This window comes from Halictus rubicundus, chromosome 17, assembly GCF_050948215.1.
Source record: "Halictus rubicundus isolate RS-2024b chromosome 17, iyHalRubi1_principal, whole genome shotgun sequence".
Taxonomy (NCBI): domain Eukaryota; kingdom Metazoa; phylum Arthropoda; class Insecta; order Hymenoptera; family Halictidae; genus Halictus; species Halictus rubicundus.
The window spans coordinates 7,718,811-7,741,665 of record NC_135165.1 but is presented as its reverse complement, the minus strand read 5'-3'; the positions used below and the strand labels follow the sequence as shown (position 1 = coordinate 7,741,665).

At 37.6% G+C, this 22,855-nt stretch overlaps 2 protein-coding genes across 3 annotated transcripts; one reads left to right on the top strand and one right to left on the bottom strand.

The window, feature by feature from the left end:
- Positions 1-1,312: 1,312 nt before the first annotated feature.
- On the bottom strand, positions 1,313-22,712 carry LOC143362382 (3-hydroxyisobutyrate dehydrogenase, mitochondrial). 2 transcript variants are annotated; one of them, XM_076802475.1, is made up of 7 exons: positions 22,688-22,712; positions 2,718-2,797; positions 2,477-2,655; positions 2,300-2,421; positions 1,916-2,126; positions 1,717-1,843; positions 1,313-1,588 (listed from the first exon to the last, which is right to left on the bottom strand). In XM_076802475.1, the coding sequence occupies exons 2-7, from the start codon at positions 2,751-2,753 to the stop codon at positions 1,406-1,408; spliced, it is 858 nt and encodes a 285-aa protein (XP_076658590.1). In that variant the 5' UTR covers positions 2,754-2,797; positions 22,688-22,712; the 3' UTR covers positions 1,313-1,405. The 2 variants fall into 2 exon arrangements, with proteins under 2 accessions (XP_076658590.1, XP_076658589.1); XM_076802474.1 differs by lacking the exon at positions 22,688-22,712 and adding an exon at positions 3,105-3,393.
- LOC143362513 (putative glutamate receptor) lies at positions 7,074-22,562 on the top strand. Its single transcript, XM_076802745.1, has 13 exons — positions 7,074-7,189; positions 7,781-7,987; positions 8,178-8,322; positions 8,384-8,569; positions 12,016-12,170; positions 12,227-12,317; positions 12,489-12,552; positions 12,629-12,869; positions 13,414-13,597; positions 13,688-13,778; positions 17,186-17,341; positions 20,879-20,962; positions 21,217-22,562. The coding sequence occupies exons 2-13, from the start codon at positions 7,822-7,824 to the stop codon at positions 21,583-21,585; spliced, it is 1,932 nt and encodes a 643-aa protein (XP_076658860.1). The 5' UTR covers positions 7,074-7,189; positions 7,781-7,821; the 3' UTR covers positions 21,586-22,562.
- Positions 22,713-22,855: the final 143 nt, after the last annotated feature.

Below are 22,855 nucleotides of genomic sequence, written 5' to 3'. Positions count from 1 at the left end.
GTCACCCACGACCTATCCATTTGTTCCCAAATTTTTCGTTCAAAAATTGCCTGGTGATGATTGCAAAATATGGAGGAGCGCCGTCTTGTTGGAACCATATTTCTCTTCTAACGTGCAGTGGCACATCTTCCAAAAGCGCAGGCAAATGATTTTTTAAGAAATCACAATAACTTGCAGATGTTACAGTTTCTTGAAAAAAATAAGGTCCAATCACAAAATCTCCTATTAGGCCACACCAAACATTTAAAGACCATCGATGTTGAAAGGGAACACATCGCATCCAATTTGGGTTTTCCACGGCCCAATAATGCAGATTATGTCTATTTACATGCCCTGAATTCATAAAAGTGGCCTCATCGGAAAAAAGTATTTTGCACAAAAAGTCATTTTCCACAACAGCCTGCAGCCACTCACAAAATCTTACGCGGTGATCGTAATCTGCTATCGAAAGCTCTTGTGATAAAACCATGTGATATGGATGATACTTTTGCCGTTTCAAAATTCGTTGAATTGATGAACGACTAATATGTGATGTTTGTGCAACTGTACGTTGACTAATATGAGGATTTAATGTAATTGCAGCAAGAATACTGGCACTATTATTTTCATTAGTGACAACTTTAGGTTTATTGCGAGTTTTTTTACACAATTCACCGTGCTCGCGAAGCCGCTTTTCTAAATTCTGAAATGTTGCATGACATTTTTTGATCCCATAACGTTCAAAAAACATCACTGCTGCACGCCGATAATTTTTTTGGCATTCACCTAACGTTAATAACATATTCACTTCTGTGTCAAAAGTAGCCATAATCACAATGTTACTGCTTGAATAATAGCTCTAAACTGAAAACGTTTTCATAGACAAGTGAGTCAAACTCAAGAATTGTAAATATTATTGTTTGTGTTTCTTCATGAATAAGCAAAGTATAATTCCATAACGCTATTTCCGAGCGCTTCAAGTACCTACAACTCGAAACTTCAAACTGTTATATCTCATCATGGAAGTATCTGACAAAAAAATGTTTCAGACAAAATTGACTTGTTTTTTCCGGTAGAATCTAAATATGTAACATTTTATAAGGGGTTCCATTTAAAATTACAAAGGTACCTCCCCTCCCCCGTTAAAGGGGAAGGGAGGCCACTTCACGTTTATGTAGTCAGAAAGGCCCTTCAGTTCCATGCAATTTAAGACTAAGAACTTTAAAATCGATGGCATAGTTTTCGAGATATTGAGCTGTTCAGAGTTATGTGGGTCACCCTGTAGAAGCAGATCATCTCCAGTAAATAAAATATTTAAAAAAAACATCAGCAATTCATATTATCACAAAGTAAAATATATCTTTATTGAAGAAACGAACAGACCAAGTCAGTGACAATTACTTAGAATACAAAATCTCAGTCAATATCACTTTCGCCCCTTCAAAAACTGATAAACGATACTGAAGTCTTTGTCCGAAAATCCCTGCGTTATAATCGTCCTGAAGATCTGATGCGCTATAGATCCCAGCGGGATAGCAGCCTCCACTTTGGTCGCGGCAGATTGCGCCAGTCCGAGGTCCTTCGCCATTAAAGTTGTCCCGAAACCACCCTACAATTAAACCACACTAGCCACCACGCTCTCAAACCAACCAAGAAAATCTGTCCGACGGAGTTTCCAGCGGAATCCGCCGAAATTCAGACATTCGTTAATATCAGAGATCCAAGTGACCGAGTTACCTCGTAATTCTTCGAGCTGGGTACATTCTCGAGGAGACCGGGAACAGGGTTATACAATTCTGACGACCAACACCTGCCGGTGCTCGAGTTCACGATGTCAGCTAACACCTTCGCGTCCAGACCGAGCCTGTAACACGATCAGCTTAATGAGACGAATTGGATCGGTCATGCAATGTTCGCTGAAGCTTTAACGCGTTACTTTCGGCCAAGGTTGAACGCTTCCGCTGTGCCGATCATGCTGATGGCTAGGAGCATGTTGTTGCACAGCTTTGCAGCTTGGCCCATGCCAATGTCCCCGCAATGGACTATCCTGGCACCCATCTTCTCCAAAAGAGGCTTCGCTAGCTGATAATCGTCCTGGGATCCTCCGACCATGAATGTCAGCGTGCCATCCTTGGCTCCATTAACACCTGGGTGAAAATTTAAAAAGAAGATTCATCCGAGGAGGGCCCATATTTCTACATTTCACATCTACATCGAGGACAATAGAACCAGTCGAGGAAGTAGACTTCAGCTTGCAAGAAACTCAATTTTTTTCGCTCATAGTTATTTACAGTGGCATACACTAAACTTTTGTTGATACCTCCAGAGACTGGGGCGTCTATGAACCTAACTGCACTTTTTTCAGCTTCTCCTGCGAACGTCTGAGACACGAAGGGGTCTATCGTGCTGCTGTCGATGCAGAGCGTCTTCTCTTTCGCTGAACTGAAAGGTAAAAGAACTGTACAGGTTATAAGCGAATTGTTGAATATTAGCATACCTTAACACTCCTTGCTTTCCATTGTACACGTCCAGAAAGTGTTGACTGGATGGCAGCATCGAGACGATCACTTCAACTTCTTTAGCTACCTCTGCAGGGCTCGAAGCGGCTTTTGCACCTGCTTCAGTCAGTTTCGACACGGTCGCTTCATTAACGTCGAAGACGGTCAATCTGTGGCCCTGCAATCGTTAGCATTACCAAATGAAACTCGACTTCCGAGGAATCCCGCGCCGGTGATTACCTTCTTCAACAGGTTCCTTGCCATGTGGCCACCCATGTTGCCTAAACCGACAAAACCCACTCGCGAGAAGCATCTTGTTCCTGTATAGAGCACAGAGTAAAACGCGTTAATTAGTTCTGGCACACGTTCGTTAAACGAGAAAGTCACGGAAATTGATTGTCTCGGGATATCGGCACCTGGGCGTTAACAGTTTGCTTAACGAAACCCCGTTAACACCTTAGTCATTCAAAGACCGCGGATGTTTATGCAAAACAACATTTTTTGAAGTCGATTGTAAAAGCAGAAGTTCATTGGAAATAATCTAGAGGCTCTCATCTTTGCGACAAAGTGTAAACACGCTTGTCCGTCTCAAAAGGAAATAACGAGAATTTATTGTTAAACAATAACCCTTGAAGGAACTAGCGACGATCGCTATGCGCGAAACAGCTGGGCTCATAATGGCGCCTGATGATTCTTCAAGTAATTGTGTTTGTCTTGTGACATTCGCGTAATCGCGAAACAGCTGACAAAAGCGTTAATACAATTATCACTTTCTACAAAGAACATATGTTTCAACAATCACGATCGACTGCAAGCCACTATTTGAAAGTAGACACTGAACGCAGTTCACACGGAGTACGGGAAGACACTGAATAACATTCTCCATCGCAACAACAAGCCTAATCGGGGATGCTTTTCGCCTACATTACCTTTTTATCGCACAGATAAACCTTGTTGATTCTCTGCAGCCATATGTATAATCACACTAATCGCATACGACATACGAGTATTGCAAAAGAGCTCTCTTGATACATTATATAACGATAATTAGCTACTTTATTCGAACGTTCGTGATATACAATCAGCTGCTTGTGAACGACTTAATAAAGACAATACAGTGATTACACTACATTACCGAGGCCATTACAAAAACAGTTGTAAAACACGGGTCAAGTTATTTTATTCAAAGTATATGCGTTTATAATACAAACGAGTGGAGCAAATGTTGCCCTATGCCGGGGTCATTTGACCCACGCTGACCCACGCTGATCTTACTACATTTATCAGTTGATATAGTTAGAGTTGTATCAAATATGAATAATGATCACATTTTTATAAAAATTGATCTGGTTTTCATAAACAAACAACCTATTTTAAGTTATTTATAATTAAATATGAAATACAACTGATTTTAATAATGGATTTTTTGTTTTCTCAGTTATTGTACCGTAAGGTATATATGTTAAGATATAATACAAAAATATTCCATTATGTTATGATAAATATGCTTTTTTAATGTCTGGCTCTTCGGGCAAAAATTTCCGAACAGCGTCGTAGAAGTTCAACTTTACGTAGACCTACAAAATGCTGTTGGTGCAAATTTTTGCAATAATGAATTTATTGATTCATTGCCTTCAAGATGTGACTAAGCAGATAAAATATTTCAAAGATCAAAATATTTCAATTTTTACTAAGCAGTGTTTGGCTACTTTGTATGGTACAGAGGGCACGAAGACACGACTGCCGCGACTTTGCCGACAAGCTTGCCACTTGATGCCAGTGATTTCTCTGTATATGTCGCCAGGGACTAGATGATAAACGTCACAGAATTATCCCCACTACCGCGGGGTATACCCTGTGAGGATACACGAAGCTCGAGAGGCCTCGGACGCTGAGGAGTGTAAACATAACACGGCTCGGGTATGTCTCCTGGACGATACGTGACGCTGACAAGACCCGTGTTGTTGACATAAATCGAGAATTCACTGTTTCTTATACTTAGAAGTATACACTGCTATTCCAATACTATGTATACTTTGTTTATTTAATGAAGAAACAATTGATAATTTCCTCTGATTTTATGCCAATACCTGTCGACGAATTCTTCAGTCTTTCAGTGAACAATGTATGGTTATATGTTTCGACGCAAGGAAGAAATTATTGAATAATGATCACTTGAGTTTGTATTTAGCAATATCGTGTCTTTAAAATCAGTTGTATTTTATATTTCATTGTAAATAACTTAAAATATGTTGCTTGATTATGAAAACCAGATCAATTTTTATGAAAATGTGATCATTATTCATATTTCATACAACTATATCAACTGATATGTCCAGCTGGATTGCCTTCTGTTCCGTACGAAGCACACAAAAACCGCGTAATAAAAATTGAAATATTTTTACCTACAGCACCTCTCGGCAGCTAAACTTAGTTGGTCACATCTTGAAGCCAATGAATCAACGAATACATTCGGCAAGAATTAGCACCAACGAGCACCAACAACATTTTGCAGGTCTATGTAAAGTTGAACTTTTACAACGCCATCCGGAAAGTTTTGCCACAAGAGCCAGACATTAAAAATGCATATTTATTATAAGATAATGGAGTATTTTTGTGTTAAAATGCATAAAAGTATCTAATAAATAGACTTTGAAACACTACGTTCTTTATAATTCACAAAAAAAGGGCTACGCTACATAGTAAAATAGATCGACGGAACGGTCGACTTTATCAGGTGCGATGGCCATTATACGTCATAAAATTAATTTATAGATGTGGTTTCCCTTGTTCCGGACCTTTTCCAATAACTTGCAAAAAAAAATTCTGTGATGGTCATCAAAATTAATTTTGTCCAGCTAGACTGGCGATCCTTTACACTGTGCCACGCCGACATTTCACTACTGTAGGGATGTGAGTGTGACTGAGTCAGGATGTATGGTTGTAAATGCGACTATGTGTGGTGTGAGACGCTGAGCCGCGTCGATAGCGTTTTGCTTTTCGAAGGAACGTTTTTGTTCGTCGTAACGTTTTTGTTCTTCGTAACGTTTTTGTCCTTCGTACCGGAGCAGGTTCAGTTGAGCGAGAGTCGCGAGCGAGTTAGTTGTCGAGACAGAGCGAATATCGAATTGTAGCTTGAGACGTCGAACTAAGATAAAGTATTTTAGTGAAATCGGTGTCAATCACTTCACCCGATACGTCACACCTGAGACGTAGGAGTTCAACATATTCCTACACTACAGTTTTCTTTCGATATAAGGCGATGGCTCGGGACCGGTTTCGTCGTATTTCGGATAAAGGAGAAGAATAGGGAATAGCGATTTTCTTATTTCGAAATAAAAAGCGTCATTTGATATTGGAATAAAATTGTATGTATTGATGGTCGCTCGAGCTTATCCCCACCGCTACGGGTCTCGAATGACTCCAGCATAGCACACGGAGGGTTAAAGAATTTAACACAAGAACTACTGAGCCCGAAACGAGACTGATGTATATACCTTTACAATAATAACAGGATGAAATTTATTCAGATTGCATATGATTTTTATAGTGACATGAATAAATCAGTATAAGAAAAAACATCTCAAGAAAATATTTCTGTAACTTCACAAATTGTAAAAGAATCCGTCGTTTTGACGAACTCGGTGGTACTAGCGTTAAAAATACTGTTGCATTATTTTCAACTAATTAGGATGAGTACCAAGTAAGCGTAGCTCTTAATACAGATAATTTTTATTTCGCATCCCGCAGTGTACTTCAGAGAAGTAAATACGTAACGATACTCGTTTCGTCGTGTAGAACATATTGATCAGCGGTGAGCAAGCATAAACGCGTCGAGCCTGTAATAAAGCTATTCTTCTGTCAGTGGTAACTATCGTAACGCCAATGACAAGTCTTAAAATGGAAGCAAGCCTGAACAAAGATAAGCGTGACCGGTCGTTTATGAAATAAACGCGAGCAATCGAGGATCGTAAAGTGGCAACATCTGCATAATATGAATACGACCCGTTCATTACAAGAGCAACCGCCGCGATAACAGAAGACCGGACAGCAAGAAATGTACGCTGCGTTTAAATTACAGTACACACAAAGATAAAAAAGATGAGCGACCCCGGTGTAAAGACTATACGCTAATCACACTATCCGATCGGCATCGTCCTCTTGTCTCTCGGCGAGGGAGTCGTTCGCGAATTAATTTCACGAGCAACACGGTCGTAAATCTATCCGCGGGCGTAAAGGGAAAGTGTAACACGCGTAACACGGTGAATTAGGTTACCTTGATCCACCAAGTCTGACAATGGACGGGCGATACGGAAGCTCGTCAAAAAAGCCCCGAAGCTCCCCGGTCATAATTACATTTATAGCGTCGGCCGGCGGCGGCTATAATTCTGTTTACACCGGCTTCTTTATCGCACCGGTTATCTGTCGTCAAACTGCACCTTGAGCATCCATTTCCCCGCGACTATAGTTCTGAAGGGCGGCTAGACCGTTACACCGCGCCTGTATGCATACGGGACAGTTGCATATACAGGCGCAAAACCGTCAACCCCCTGCGCTGAATCGCATACTCGGAACCGGAACGCATTATTGCGAGAACTGCGTTCGCGTGCCGCTCCACGGAACTGGAAGAGCGAGGATCGTGGCTCAAATCGCGGGATTAACAAGCGGTTCCCCTTGTTTAACTGTCGTGTGAGCGACCATCAGGTACACAGGTATACAGTTCACATATTTTCTGAAGCGATTTCGTTCAAGTTCTTATGATAATTGGCATGGAATCCTGAATAGTTTTTGGAACTGTTAGGTTCCGGGTTTTAGGTGATCATAGGGATTTTTAAGATTTTGCGACCCTTGCAAGCAGGATCATTTTGAAGATCTCATGGGAATCGTGGATAGATTTATTCGAATTTTTACGTATCATTTTTTGTATGTTAGACTTGAACCTACTTCTTTGAGATCTGTTTATTGGGTTGTAGATATGCTAGAAGATCATTCAAATATTATATAACTAGATAATCGTTTCCACAAACTTTATTTTTCAAAAACGTATTAATCCTCCCCAGTCTTAGACTTATTACTTGCATTGCTTTTTTTTTTATCTTAACTCAAAATAATAACTTTTTTGCCAAAATAATGAATATTATTGTCTTAACTCTGTATTATAATAAAGCCATATTTATATAAATCTATGTTTGTAGAATGTTTGTAGAATAATTAGAACGTTCGTTAGAATTAAGATTTATGTAAAAATATTCTATGTACACTATAGTTGTGATATTATTTGTACATTCTCGTCATTGTGGCAGGAGCAACGAATGACGCTTATTTCCAAGGATTACGGTTCACCATGAAGATCTTCGTGCTGTGCATCATCGAAGTGGTTCTTCAGGCACTGGCGAGTAGAAGCGACATACGCGAGCCTGAAGGCAAATCTTGGATCTCTGATCAGAATTTCGAGATTATGGTTAGATTGTCGTTCCCCTATTCCACGTGCTGCAATGTTCTTTTTAATGGTTGGTAGTAGAAACAGCTGGTTCCTTTATAACAAATCTTCGGGCTACAGAGGTTCTCGGAAATGGATCTCTTCGTGAATCTAGAAACACGTAGACTTTTGGAGATTTGTCGGTCTAATAATTGTTCTTGTCGTTGACGCAAAGTTTAAGAAGCTTTCCATTGCTGTATCGATTCTGACATTTTGTTCAGCCCCGATCGGAGACACGGAGATACTGTTTAGCCAGTTCAGGAGTGTCTACCCGTACGAGTACCTCTTGAGGCGAAGCACCTACGAATGCAACGGATACTTCTTGCTGGGATCGAGCGACGAGGAGATCCTGCGACTGATCGAGAAGTATGACAACGGATCAATCCGATCATCCTTCGTCATTTAATCGATCGTTCCTCCGGCGCAGAATACCGTCGTTAACATGGAAAACAGAGATCCTCGTCGTCGTTGCGAACAACCAGACTTCCGATAATTCCGGCATACTCGACGATTCCTTGTACGAAACGGCGAACGTAAACGTCGTGTCCCGATCCGGGATTTGGAAGCTCGACGAGAACTACTTGAAGCCGCGTCTGTTCACCAAAGTTAGCCGGTAACAACGTTCAGAGCTTTCTGCGAGACAATTATTCGATCGATATTCAACATTTGTATCGCTTAGGCTAGTCCTTCGTAGAAACAGCATAGATTCGATAGATCTACAAGAAACATATTTGTCCCTCTGCACTCGTATATGTTAAATATACAGGGTGATTCACCGGATATCACCACCTTGATTTTTGTCATTATTATACAGGGTGGCCCACATAACTCTGAACAGCTCAATATCTCGAAAACTGTGCCATCGATTTTAAAGTTCTTAGTCTTAAATTGCATGGAACTGAAGGGCCTTTCTGACTACATAAACGTGAAGTGGCCTCCCTTCCCCTTTAACGGGGGAGGGGAGGTACCTTTGTAATTTTAAATGGAACCCCCTATAAAATGTTACATATTTAGATTCTACCGGAAAAAACAAGTCAATTTTTCTGAAACATTTTTTTGTCAGATACTTCCATGATGAGATATAACAGTTTGAAGTTTCGAGTTGTCGGTATTGAAGCGCTCGGAAATAGCGTTATGGAATTATACGCGCTTGAGTCTTTTGCTTATTCATGAAGAAACACAAACAATAATATTTACAATTCTTGAGTTTGACTCACTTATCTATGAAAACGTTTTCAGTTTAGAACTGTTATTCAAGCAGTAACATTGTGATTATGGCTACTTTTGACACAGAAGTGAATATGTTATTAACGTTAGGTGAATGCCAAAAAAATTATCGGCGTGCAGCAGTGATGTTTTTTGAACGTTATGGGATCAAAAAATGTCATGCAACATTTCATAATTTAGAAAAGCGGCTTCGCGAGCACGGTGAATTGTGTAAAAAAACTCGCAATAAACCTAAAGCTGTCACTAATGAAAATAATAGTGCCAGTATTCTTGCTGCAATTACATTAAATCCTCATATTAGTCAACATACAGTTGCACAAACATCACATATTAGTCGTTCATCAATTCAACGAATTTTGAAACGGCAAAAGTATCATCCATATCACATGGTTTTATCACAAGAGCTTTCGATAGCAGATTACGATCACCGCGTAAGATTTTGTGAGTGGCTGCAGGGTGTTGTGGAAAATGACTTTTTGTGCCAAATACTTTTTTCCGATGAGGCCACTTTTATGAATTCAGGGCATGTAAATAGACATAATCTGCATTATTGGGCCGTGAAAAACCCAAATTGGATGCGATGTGTTCCCTTTCAACATCGATGGTCTTTAACTGTTTGGTGTGGCCTAATAGGAGATTTTGTGATTGGACCTTATTTTTTTCAAGAAACTGTAACATCTGCAAGTTATTGTGATTTCTTAAAAACTGATTTGCCTGCGCTTTTGGAAGATGTGCCACTGCACGTTAGAAGAGAAATGTGGTTCCAACAAGACGGCGCTCCTCCACATTTTGCAATCATCACAGGCAATTTTTGAACGAAAAATTTGGGAACAAATGGATAGGTCGTGGGGGACCTCGTCAATGGCCTCCTCGATCCCCCGATCTAACACCATTAGATTTTTTCTTATGGGGATATGTAAAGGACAAAGTTATGTTTGAACCATCGACGACAAAAGAGGATATGAAACAAAGAATACGCGACGCTTGCGCTTCAGTGACTCCCGAAATGTTAAAAAATGTTAGAACAACTTGGATGTTTCGAGTAAATAAATGTTTACAAGCCCGTGGTGGACATTTTGAACATTTAATTTAAAGTACATTTTATTTCTTCACGAATAAGCAAAGGACTCAAGCGCGTATAATTCCATAACGCTATTTCCGAGCGCTTCAAGTACCTACAACTCGAAACTTCAAACTGTTATATCTCATCATGGAAGTATCTGACAAAAAAATGTTTCAGACAAAATTGACTTGGTTTTTCCGGTAGAATCTAAATATGTAACATTTTATAGGGGGTTCCATTTAAAATTACAAAGGTACCTCCCCTCCCCCGTTAAAATGTAGTCAGAAAGGCCCTTCAGTTCCATGCAATTTAAGACTGAGAACTTTAAAATCGATGGCATAGTTTTCGAGATATTGAGCTGTTCAGAGTTATGTGGGCCACCCTGTATAAGGTTAAATGGTTTCGAGAGATGCATACTTTGGTGTTGTCAGTTTTTTGTAGGTGGCCGTGTAGAAGAGATATGAAGGTCATCAGTATTTTTTTAAATGGGATCGTATGGTTTTCCTGCACCAATCGATGAATCGATATTCTCTACAAAAATGTATTGACGTATTTAATATCGAAAAACCATTAGTTAAGGAAATATTTTAATTTTAGTCTTGTTATGAAATCACCACTCTCTTAATAATGTTGTAATGATTTTATTCACAGAAAAGTTTACATCGCGACATTCTCTGAATCGAGAACGTTATTATTGTTTTATATTATGTTATAAAACTGGTGGTATGTTATTGCATTCGGTGACGATACGATATTTCATATCAGCAATTGAAGAGCTCAGGGCAACACACGGTCGGCTCGGATTTTCGGAATCGTTCGGAACAACAAACAGTCACAGCGACTGTAAACATTCGGGGCAATAAACGGTCAGCTCGATTTAGACATGACTGTCCACTTGGAGTTTTTAAATTTTGGGAAACAGTCAAAAACGTCTCATGATATGACCGTTTGTTGCACCGAACTGTCGAAAGAATTTGTTCTTTTACAGTGAAATCGAAATCGAGCTGACCGTTTGTTGCCCTAATCTCTTCAATTGTAGTCGGAGGCTCAGCGTATACTTTATCTTTCAAGTACCCCCATAAGAAAAAGTCGAAGGATGTTAAATCAGGCGATCTTGCCGGAAAATGAATGGGACCACCCCGTCCTATCAAACGATTCAGGAATATTTGATTTAGCGCATTTCTTGTTATTCATGCATAATGTGCAAGACAACCATCCTGTTGGGGAAAAATTATGTAAAAATCCATCGATACTTACATTTCACAACTCTGTTGACTACATTCGTAAACAAAGCTGGCATTAAGTAAGAGAATAACATCGATACGGAAAGTGTTGCAAAATGTAAATAATTACAATTTGTAACATTATCAATAGAGTCGTGATTTCATAACAAGACTAAAATTAAAATATCTCCTTAACTAATGGATACTTTTTCGATATTAATATTTCTTTTTCGATATTAATTCGATTTTAATACTTTTTCGATATTATTATAATACGTTAATACTTTTCTGTAGAGAATATGAAGCTTCATCGATTGGTGCAGGAAAAAACATAAGATCCTATTTAAAAAAATACTGATGACCTTCATATCTCTTCCACGCGTCCACCTACAAAAAAAAATCTCGCAACACCAAAGTATGCATCTCTCGAAACCATTCAGTTTTATGTAGACGTTCTTTGCTACGAATAATAATAACGACGAAAATCGAGGTGGTAACCAATCTACTAAATATGTATCAAGAGAAAATCATTATCCGAGCGAACAGGTACGAAGGAATGTTGCACAACTACGACCATATCAACTTTCGAGGTAGAAAGTTACATATTGCCAGTATCCATCGTCCGCCGATGACATTCTACAGGCTGCCAGTTAAAAAGACTATCGACGGCCAAGAAATGGACGTTTACCCAACAGACCACGGTAAAACTATCCACCTCTAATCCTGCCATACTCTTATTAATTAACCACGAAATTAGGGTTCGACGGTATCGAGGTCCAACTGTTCCTCGTCATCGCGAAAAAATTGAACTTCACTTGGACCGTGAGGAAACCGGAAGGAGATCTGATGCAAGTATTTGCTATATAAGAATTTGCTATCTTTGAATTGAGTGCGAGGTTGTGGACGTCACGTATCTGTGACGGCGGTAGCGGACCATTCTATTGTTTTAAATTGCATCTACTTATTTTTGCCACACACGGACAAAAATCTGCAACTTCATTAAGTTTAATTGCTCACAGGTGGGGCGAAGTGATCAACGGCACATGGGAAGGTGGTATAATAGGAATGATCTGCAATAACAAAGTGAGATCGCTAGTTAATGACAGGTTTTCAATGTTTTTTTTTTGTCTCTGTTGAGTCTATTACGTTTTTCCCCCAGGCGGACATAGCTATCGGCAGCATTTTGGTGACGCAAAAGCAGAATCACTATGTTCAGCTCTCGGAGCCTTGGTACAAAATGTACGTGCACCTTTTGGTGCCTCGTCCACGTCGCGTGACCAGCTTCTGGGCGATTCTCAAACCGTTTCCGGATAAGGTCTGGTACATGCTATTGCTGGCGATCATGCTTTTCAGCGCATACACCTATGCTCGAGCTTGGATCGATCCAAAATTCCCGAAACGTAAGTTTATCAGAGCACGTGTGCGCAATTTGCGCATCGAACTATGGTTTTTTCTGATTCGCTGAGTGCAGAAAATTTCACGTTTCCCGTATCTGATTAATTCGGATTAAAGTGGCCATCAAGCGGCTTCCAATAATAGGCTGAAACGAATCGAAAAGCTTATCTCACTCTGTTGACACGCGCGCGGGTAAGTTTATCGATTCATGTTGACTTTGTTCCTCGGAGAGTGCCGCTTTATATCTTTTCGATCTTGGTCAAAATAATATACGTATACAAATTCTTTTGATCTCTCTTCCGTTTTAAATTTCATTTATTCATACAAAAAATCTTGTTTTTTCTATTCTTATTTTGTGAAATGACCTGCTGCGATTGTTATACGTCTTGAAAATCGTTGAACGCAATGATTTACCGTTGAGGTCATTCTATTGATCAACATTTCTGAGAACCGAGTTTCGATGTGCAAGGTAATAGAGTGTTCCCAATGCGTCATGGTTAATACGTGCGACGATTACGATAATTGCACAGGATAATCCGTATTCTTCAGGTTTTCGGAACTACCTAATTACCGTGACCGACCTGATCGGTTGTTTGCTGAGCAGTTCCGTGCCGAAAACTGTTGCGAACAACAAACTCGAGATACTTCTCTGGCAGACCGCGGGATGGTTAATAATTACCGCTTATTGCAGCAGCCTAGCATCCAGACTAGCAACTTCGGAATACGAAAGCAGGTAATAGCCGGTAGAGTGCCGGAAAGCTTCGGGGTTGTTTTGCGAACGGGAATAAAGCGGGACGGTGCACCCTCGTTGATGCGTTTCCAGAATCGATACCATCGAACAGTTCCTCGCGACGAATCTGTCATGGGGGAATATGGGTCAGAAGCCGCCATTCGAGGACTACATCGATTCCTCGGTAGGTCCGATTAACACGTTAACAATTACAACTGGACTGCGGATCTTCATGCAAAATAATAATCAAGGACTAGGAGCTACTTAGGAATGAGTTTCTCTTTTCTGTCGAAAGCAATGTATTGACGCTCCTCAATTTTTCTTAAGCTTTCCCAAATTGTAACTATTTCTTTTTATCATACATGCATAAAATCCGCGGTCCAATTATGATCGTGTAAGAATCACGCTGATCATTAACTATATAAATAATTGTATATTGGAACATAATTTTATTAAGGTTTGTAGAACGCAACAGCGTTAGAGTTGCGTTCACTATGATCAATTTTAACTTTCTGGTACAGTGAATTCTCGATATATGTCAACAACACGTGTCATGTTAACACACCTCGGCGCCCGAGGCCTCTCTGATAGTGGGGATAATTCCGCGACGTTTATCATCCAGGCCTTGGCGACCTGTACAGGGTGGGACAATAACTGTGTCCACTTTGAATATTGCCGTTATTTGTAATAATATGAAAAAATGTTATATACAAAACTTACACGGTATAGAGGGGAGCATTGAAAAATGCTGTTTATCAAAAAGTACCCACTACACCAGAAAATATGAAGCAACGGATAATTGCAGCATGTGCTAGAATAAGTTCGGAAAGGTTAAGACATGCACGTGGTACAGCGATACGAAAATTGCAACTTTGCATTGACGCACACGGTCACCATGTCAAAAGTTCATTTTACTATCTCACTACATGTTTATTTGACGATGTACGACAATTTCCTTTGGCAGAACTGCATATTAGCAGGAAATTCATATTATTATTCATTTAAAAATCATTTAACAATTATTTTCATGCATACAAATTTTTTTTTTGTTCAATTCATTAATTTTATTGTTAAATTTAATTTTTTGTGACTAATTATCATTACATATGCATTAGTGACCAAATTTAGATTTTTGTAAAAAAATTTGGCCATGGAGGCACTCTCTAAAGTGCCAAAAATCGAAAAATATTACATTAACTGTAAATGAGGGTGCAATAATAATTTTGTGTAATGGAAACTGTTTACCAAGGAATATGCATTCTTTTTACATTTAATAAAATAGATTTATTTTTTGTACAAATTTTCAACGGTGGTTTTATTTGTTAATTGCATATAAAACTTCAAATTAACATAAAACAAAAACGGCAAAATATATCCTGAGATTCATGCATATTCGGATACGTTACTTATTATAGTTTAAGAATTTCATAGTTTTGTCTGCCACTTTTTGCGACTCTTGATTTTATAAACTTTTTAAGAAGTGTCCATACCTTTCCTTTAGGATCTATCGTGGAAAATTGGTTATTTTCTTTTTAAATGTATTAGTTATATTGTTATATTTCATTTTCTGTGAATAATTAACAATAAGTATACATTTGTAAACAAATTTGGATTTTTGTAAAAAATTTTGCCATTTGTTCGCCACAGTTACAGTGGGGAATTTACTGGAAAAGTTCAATATTCGTGTATATCACGATATGAAATACATTTCTTTAGAAAAACATGCGTATTAGGATGGAAATTGTTAATAATAATCATATAATAATCATTTTTATGCAGAATAAAATTTTGCAATAATTATATATCAATCATTTTTATGTATTCTTAATTTGTTTTTAATATATGTTTGATATGATATATGATGATATATGATTAGATTTATACATTAGATTGAACATTAGATTTATACATAGAAAAATACAATTGGTACTACATGCGTATAATCATATATAAAGTTAATTCATGGGTGTGACATTATTAGTCATTTTGATGTCCCAATGAGACTTCTGTCTGAGGAGGCTTTAGAAGCGAGACACAAAGAAATCAGAAAATATTGTCTGAATTATACACGAAAAACCAGTAGACAGGACACAAACACCGACTTATTCAATTATCTTTTACTCACATCCGATCCGCTTATTTCAACACATCGAGAAACTACAACAAAAAGCAAATCTTGCACTTTTACTGAAATTGATCAGTTCGTAATAAGAAATGAGCAAGATCACGAGAGTCAAAGATTTTGGATCGCAATCAAAGTACTGAAAATGACTCGAGTAGCGAATAGGGTTTTGTTAAGTTTATTAATTTTATTTGCAAGTATTATAATTTGTTTAAATTTATTATTGTTAATCTTATATATGGTTCATTTATTATTAATTTTGTTCTAAACTTGTGTGGCATCATGATAGGTCGATGAGAGAGTGAGTGAGCGAGAGAGAGAGAGAGAAGAGATAGAGAGACACGGCGCGGCAAGCGCGATACGGGAAAGGTAACAGATCGGTTGTAGCCGCTAAGAAGTAAACACGAGATTTCGCACATACGCACCTTGTATCTTATTATATTATACTACTAGCTGAGTCGTGTAGCTAACACTTGTTAGTTTTTAAAAATGAATTTGTTAATTTTTAATAATACATTTTTTTTAGATTGTTATTTTTTTTTTTTTTGTTAAAATTATGAATTATATTGGTAAATATAATTGTCTGTAAAAAATTTCCTCTATATATACATTAATAACCAAACTACGAGAAGTGCCGAAAACAGGCCATTTGTCCGCACTGTGCGTCACACAATGGGCAATTTGGACAAAATCGGATTCAAAATCAAGGAACTTTCGATAGGAATCAGGTAGAGCGATGAAATTTTTTTTAAATGAAAGCTGCAACTTTGTAGAATGTGGGAAAAATAGGGAGATTATTACCATCCAATTATTTCAACGAAAAAATGACTTCATTAGTTTTTGTCATAAAAATGTATTTTTTGCAAAATCCTGAGGTCGTAGACTTTTGAGACCAGATTTGAAATCAGCGTGAAAAAATCTATGGGAAATGATGTATAGCATGTTAAAAAAAAATTTTTTACGCGAATTTATGCGCGTTTAACGAATTTTCTCGAGGTTAAAAAACGTTTGTACCACAATCTCTCTATTTTTCCCATATTCTACAAAGTTGCAGCTTTCATTTAAAAAAAATGTCATCGCTCTACCTGATTCCTATCGAAAGTTCCTTGATTTTGTCCAAATTGCCCACTGTGCGTCGTCCCAACACTGGCTATCACATCGCGATAAAAAAAAACATAGCATTCCATTAAAAAAATAGAGATGACCCTGAAATCTCCTCTATGCCTCCACCCACGCAGAAAATGTTTGTGTCACAATATGTCCCCCTCTATACCGTGTAAGTTTTGTATATCATATTTTTTCATATTATTCCAAATAACGGCAATATTCAAAGTGGACATAGTTAGTGCCTCACCCTGTATAGAGAAATCACTGTATCGGGTTTATTGTATGGGGATTTTTGGGCTTGATATTCTTAAGGTTTTAATTGAAATTAAAATACGCGAATGTCGTACACCTGATTCTCGCAGGATCCTCACTCGGCGCAGCTTCCCAGCAGGTTTCGACATGTTGATAGCGTCGCGGAGTGGAATGAGCTTACTGCACGGACCAATTTCGTTGTTCCTGGGAAGATGATCGGCTCTTGCTTCTTCCCAGAAGAATATGTGCCAAATGACGCTCTAAAGGTGTGTGATACTGATCGTTGAGCGTCCAGATAAACGTGGACGTTCGCTATTTTCTTTCTAATCTCGCCCATACGTATTCATTTTCTTCTAATCTTTAGATTAAAATAAGACTCTTTGTTTTAATGTAAAGTCTATTATTATATTCACCTCAAAATTGGGGTTGAACATTTTCGTATAATTGGGACTTAGTTCCATAAATAACAAATAACAGGTCATTGCAAATAAAAGTAACATGAAAGGGTCTAGGTGGATAAGACAGGTCTAGCGGCCCCGGCGGGAATTTTATTGGTATTGTGTGGAAAACCATCATTTTAGGTTGAAAAACAATCCCCTAAAATTTTAAGTCGCTAACCCTTCATTTAAAGGTGATATGAGGGTAAACACCCTCAACTTTAACATTTTTTTTCTCGGTTGTTAATTAAGATATTGAGATGAAATAAAATCGAAAATATTCGAACTTACTTCCTTCATATCATATATTTTTTTCATAATTGTAATTAAATTATTAAGACTAGAAAAAAATTATTTAATTTTTAATTTTTTTTAGGCGTGGGGGTGGCAAGCAACCCTTCGAGTGACCACTTCCAAAAAATTCAAGAACAATGTTCTGTTACCTATCTAATACGTACAAAAGTTTCAAGATCGTCGGATTGGTGGAACATAGTTAAATATTGAAAAACAAATGAAATTACGCCATTATAATAGTATAATGTGTAGTGCAGTGTTTCTTACGACTAATTATTAATTAATAATTCTTATCAGGAGATTATGTCCCTCCTTGATCAATAATTCGCATCGTATTATATTCTATTCCTGTCTTCCCGAATTTGCAATATAAATAGACATTATGTAGGTGTAAAAGAAAAGTTTAGGAATCATAATATAGATTTATTCAATCTTCGTCACTATTTTCCTCAATTACTGGTACAGTATGTGTCGTATCAAATATATTGGTTAATATCTCCGCTTGTTTTACAATTTTCGATTTAAATCGCCCATGAGATAAATAGTAAATAATGGTAGCGACATGGGAGCAGCAACCTACTGTTCTGTTGCCATTAGCACAGTCGCATGTATATCGTGTAATAGCAGTATAACTAATCGAATGTGGTACATATTCAATGTAGCATTGATAACTTTTGCGATTAATATGCCTCGAATGAACTTTCACCCTTATAATATTTTTAGTTTCCTTTAAATATTCCATATTTAAAATATCATCATTCCTCATTAACTCCGCTAGATAGCATACTGCCTGGGTTAATTGAGGTACCTGTACATAATATTACATAAGTAGCATATAGTTTTATATGTGATAATGTTATACATATGCAAGAAAGTATGTTACCTGTGAATAAGATTTTCAAATCTTTCTCAGTCATTTCTGGAAAATCCATTACAACGTTTTCTACGGCGATTTAATTTTTTTTCCTTCTACTAGTTCCTGAAGCGTGTTTGTTTTTATCCGTTGATTCTTCATATAATCAATAATTAAATCTATTTCTGGATCTGTATCTAATCTTTTACCAAATTCATTGTGTAGAAAGGATGCTATTCGACACAATGATTTAAGACATGGTAGAAGTTTATTGTCCATTTTGTGGTGTAATAAACGATATTTTTGTGCAATATCGCCATGGACAGCTTCAACAATCCATCTTATTTTTGTTACGAAGCGTGATGAATTTGCTTCTGCTGTTGTCAATTGTGCTCGATTTCCTTTACAAGCTGGCATTAAAACATTATATCCTCTATTTTTATATGCTCGACAACATCTCGAAAACCACGGTCCACAACGCAAAAATCATTGGATTGTAAAAGTGAACTTATTCCGTTAGGATCTACTAATAAGATTTTCATGATTGACGCATCATTCATGGTACCATTAAATGGTCCTGTCGTGTCAATAATATATCCATTTGTTGTGCAAATTGTAAACGGTTTACATAATGATGTTTTCTTCTGTCCAGAATATGATTTCCTTTGATATACATTATTTTTACTTTTCTCGTGTCTAACATATGTTCCATCAAAAATGACTACTAATTCAGAATCTTTTATTTCAAAAAGTTTCCTTGGTGCGTACGCTGTTTCATTTAAAATGAGGTCGGCTCTGGATTTTGCATTTATTCCGAAGTGATTTCCCAAAACATCCTTTTCAAATGCGTTAATTATTTGATGGAAATATCCTGACACTTGTTGTTCATGTTGCAGACCAAATATATTTTTAATAATTACTTTAGAACTGCCACTTCTAAGTTTAAATAAAAATATAATTAATGCTTGTTTCACAGTCGAGCGCGATGCAGCGGGTGTTTGTGATTTTGGGTTCAAGACCGAGCGAGTGTTGGGGACTTTTAAGTGGAAGTCGCAGAGAAACCGAATGAGTCTAAGAGTGCCACGCTGAGAATCGTAGCCAGAGTATCTTAGAATCAATAATAAATACATATTATCAGTAATCAAATCTACCACCAATAGTACTATCCCTACTTTATAATTCCGTAATTTCATTTGTTTTTCAATATTTAACTATGTTCCACCAATCCGACGATCTTGAAACTTTTGTACGTATTAGATAGGTAACAGAACATTGTTCTTGAATTTTTTGGAAGTGGTCACTCGAAGGGTTGCTTGCTACCCCCACGCCTAAAAAAAATTAAAAATTAAATAATTTTTTTCTAGTCTTAATAATTTAATTACAATTATGAAAAAAATATATGATATGAAGGAAGTAAGTTCGAATATTTTCGATTATATTTCATGTCAATATCTTAATTAACAACCGAGAAAAAAAATGTTAAAGTTGAGGGTGTTTACCCTCATATCACCCTTAAATGAAGGGTTAGCGACTTAAAATTTTAGGGGATTGTTTTTCAACCTAAAATGATGGTTTTCCACACAATACCAATAAAATTCCCGCCGGGGCCGCTAGACCTGTCTTATCCACCTAGACCCTTTTATAGTGGAAATTATAAAAGTGAATACACAGCAAAATCTTATAGGCATGCAATACTGAATAATTGGATTGCCATGAAAGCTGATAACAACTTTGTTAATAATAGAGGAGACATTTATAGTAAGGCAAGCGATAAAGAGGTTGATATCTTTTCAAAGGTGTATTTGATAATTATTTCTTTTAATTTAGGCAGGAATTTATTAATCTAGCATATTCTATACTTTGATATCAAGATTAAACGTGAAAGGAAGTCACAATTAACGTAGCATGCAAATACAATTGTGCGCAGGAGGAATAAAAATTGAAATATGCCCCTCTTACATCTTGCGATGTCGATCTTTTTTGGCATACAAATTAATATTAACTAAAAAACGTCATAAATTTAAAGTTAATAACCTTGAAAAAACCATGGTAATTCAAATTGCAGCAATAAAAAATGACAATGTAAATGATACTACGTTTCATTTATGTGCTGCATATTTCGTGCATATTTACTTACACTTTTCTTGCATATTTGTTGCATATTTGATCAGTTTATCCGCAGTATAATCATGACTTTCGTTATTTTTGATCGATAACAGAATTACAGAGTCATGAAGACACCGATAGGAAGTTTCTACACAGCTTTCGGTCTGCAGCAGTGGCTCTTAACACCAGTGAACAGGGTAACAATATATCGATCCTTTCATTAGATAATAGTCTTAGCTGATGTTGAACGCGGCAATTAACGCGCGTGAACTTTGACACCGGCAACATGCTTCAGCTACTTTCAAATAAAGCTGGGACAAGGGAGCCACTAAATCTAGAATCACAATGAGAGATTTCTATCTTCAGAGAAAGACAGTACAGAAATTGTTGTCGCGTTCGCTTCGAAGCTCTTATGATCACTGCGGAGTTGAGTTTCTCTATGTTTTCGCAGATAATGTTATCGTTAAAGGAAGCTGGCATTGTGGACTGGCATCTGAACGACGTCACGCGCCGTCACAATAGTTATAATCTTCGCGAAGTTCTCGTCGAGCATGACGGATACGACGGAGGGGTGCAGGTCCTCGGACTGATGCCTCTAGCAGCCGGATTCTCCCTGTTGCTTCTCGGTTCCTCGATAGCGGTGTTTGTATTTTATATGGAGCTGAAACGCGCCGCAAAATCGTCCTCGATCCGCCATATTCTACGAGCCATCGACGGCAAGCGTAAACGCGCCGAGGAAAATGACGGAGAGCTCCCCAGGGTCTCCGAGCGCAACGGCTCTGAAGTATTCCTGCCTCGATTTCAATCGTTTCCGAATTGATCGGCTTGGTAAATTGATGCGAGCCGATTCTGGAATACCCCTCTGTCGAACGATTATGATTAGACTGCGGATTCTTGTGCATTTATGGCGTTCTTGGTCCTCCGAAACACTGCTAATCTTCAGAAACGCTTGTCCAGGTCTCTATCTGTTTGATTTGTTTCTCGTTTGCGATTATTCCAAATTGCTTTGCCAAAATATCCGCAGTCCAGTTGTGAGAAAAGTGTGAAAGGCTATTTTCCATTTTTTTTTTCTAATTATACAAACAATCGATATATGTTTTACGTATTTTTATGTATCTTTGTACCTAGAAAATGATAAACATCTATTGCTTTCTAGAGGAAAAAATGACATTAGTTGATTTTTCTGCTGCACACGAGAATCCCTCCTTTGAGTTGACCTTGCTATTTGTTATTCTGTGAAGAGTTCAGAACGGACAGCAGAAATCGGGTGCAAAGCGATAGTCTTCAGAGGTAGATAAGCAGGAGTTAACGCAGTGAGCGATTACAGACGTATTGAATGACACAGATGTTAGGTATTCTAATTTGTAGTGCTCGCATGACTCATTACCAAGTGCCCGTACATTGAATCTATAAATTCCTAAGCAAAGAGAGCATAAATTATTGTTTTTAATTCGACAATCTCTCGAATCTCCTTCCTTAAAATAATAACTCAAGTTCAAATGTAAAGTTCAAAATGAAATTAAATTTAATACTTCATCTTTTACGACTTTCTGCAAGTCAATGCATTTGAAATTCTAATCTGAAGTCTGAACATTGTATCAATAGAGAGATTGCGGAAGGAACGATGAACGTAATGTCAAATTTATTTTTGCTTGCAATTTATAAGCGAAGTCGTCGGGTGGAAAATTTCAGAGAAATTCTATTGGCTAAGTACAAATAGGCGAAACTCTGATAATTATTTATGCATAGGTTTTTACAGAACCCAATGGAAGTTTTAAGCCTTTGTTTCAAAAACATGTTGAGAGTTTTAATGAGATAAATAAACCGAAAATATTACCGACAAATAAAGGTAAAGATAATTGGTATTTTTATTATAACGATCAGGATACCGGTATCTTGATTAAATATTAATTATCATTCACCAGAAATAACGGTTTGCACTGCTATTTTGTATTTCGGTGAAAGTCCCTACAGTATCCCCTCCCCAGTGACCGGGAACACAAACCGTTATGGTATCGCGAACAAAACTCCTGTTCTTCCTTGCTGGCGCTGGCGGCCATTTTTCCGACTAACCGTGGAAAATTCTACGA

Excerpts from the sequence above, each read along its gene's own strand:
- LOC143362382 (XM_076802474.1), bottom strand. The coding sequence starts at position 3,153 with ATGAGCCCAGCTGTTTCGCGCATAGCGATCGTCGCTAGTTCCTTCAAG. Across the intron at positions 2,798-3,104 it reads CGTCGCTAGTTCCTTCAAGG|GAACAAGATGCTTCTCGCGA; the intron begins GTTATTGTTTAA and ends TGCTCTATACAG. Across the intron at positions 2,656-2,717 it reads CAAGGAACCTGTTGAAGAAG|GGCCACAGATTGACCGTCTT; the intron begins GTAATCACCGGC and ends TAACGATTGCAG.
- LOC143362513 (XM_076802745.1), top strand. The coding sequence starts at position 7,822 with ATGAAGATCTTCGTGCTGTGCATCATCGAAGTGGTTCTTCAGGCACTG. Across the intron at positions 12,553-12,628 it reads GAATGATCTGCAATAACAAA|GCGGACATAGCTATCGGCAG; the intron begins GTGAGATCGCTA and ends TTTTTCCCCCAG. Across the intron at positions 12,870-13,413 it reads CGATCCAAAATTCCCGAAAC|GTTTTCGGAACTACCTAATT; the intron begins GTAAGTTTATCA and ends CGTATTCTTCAG.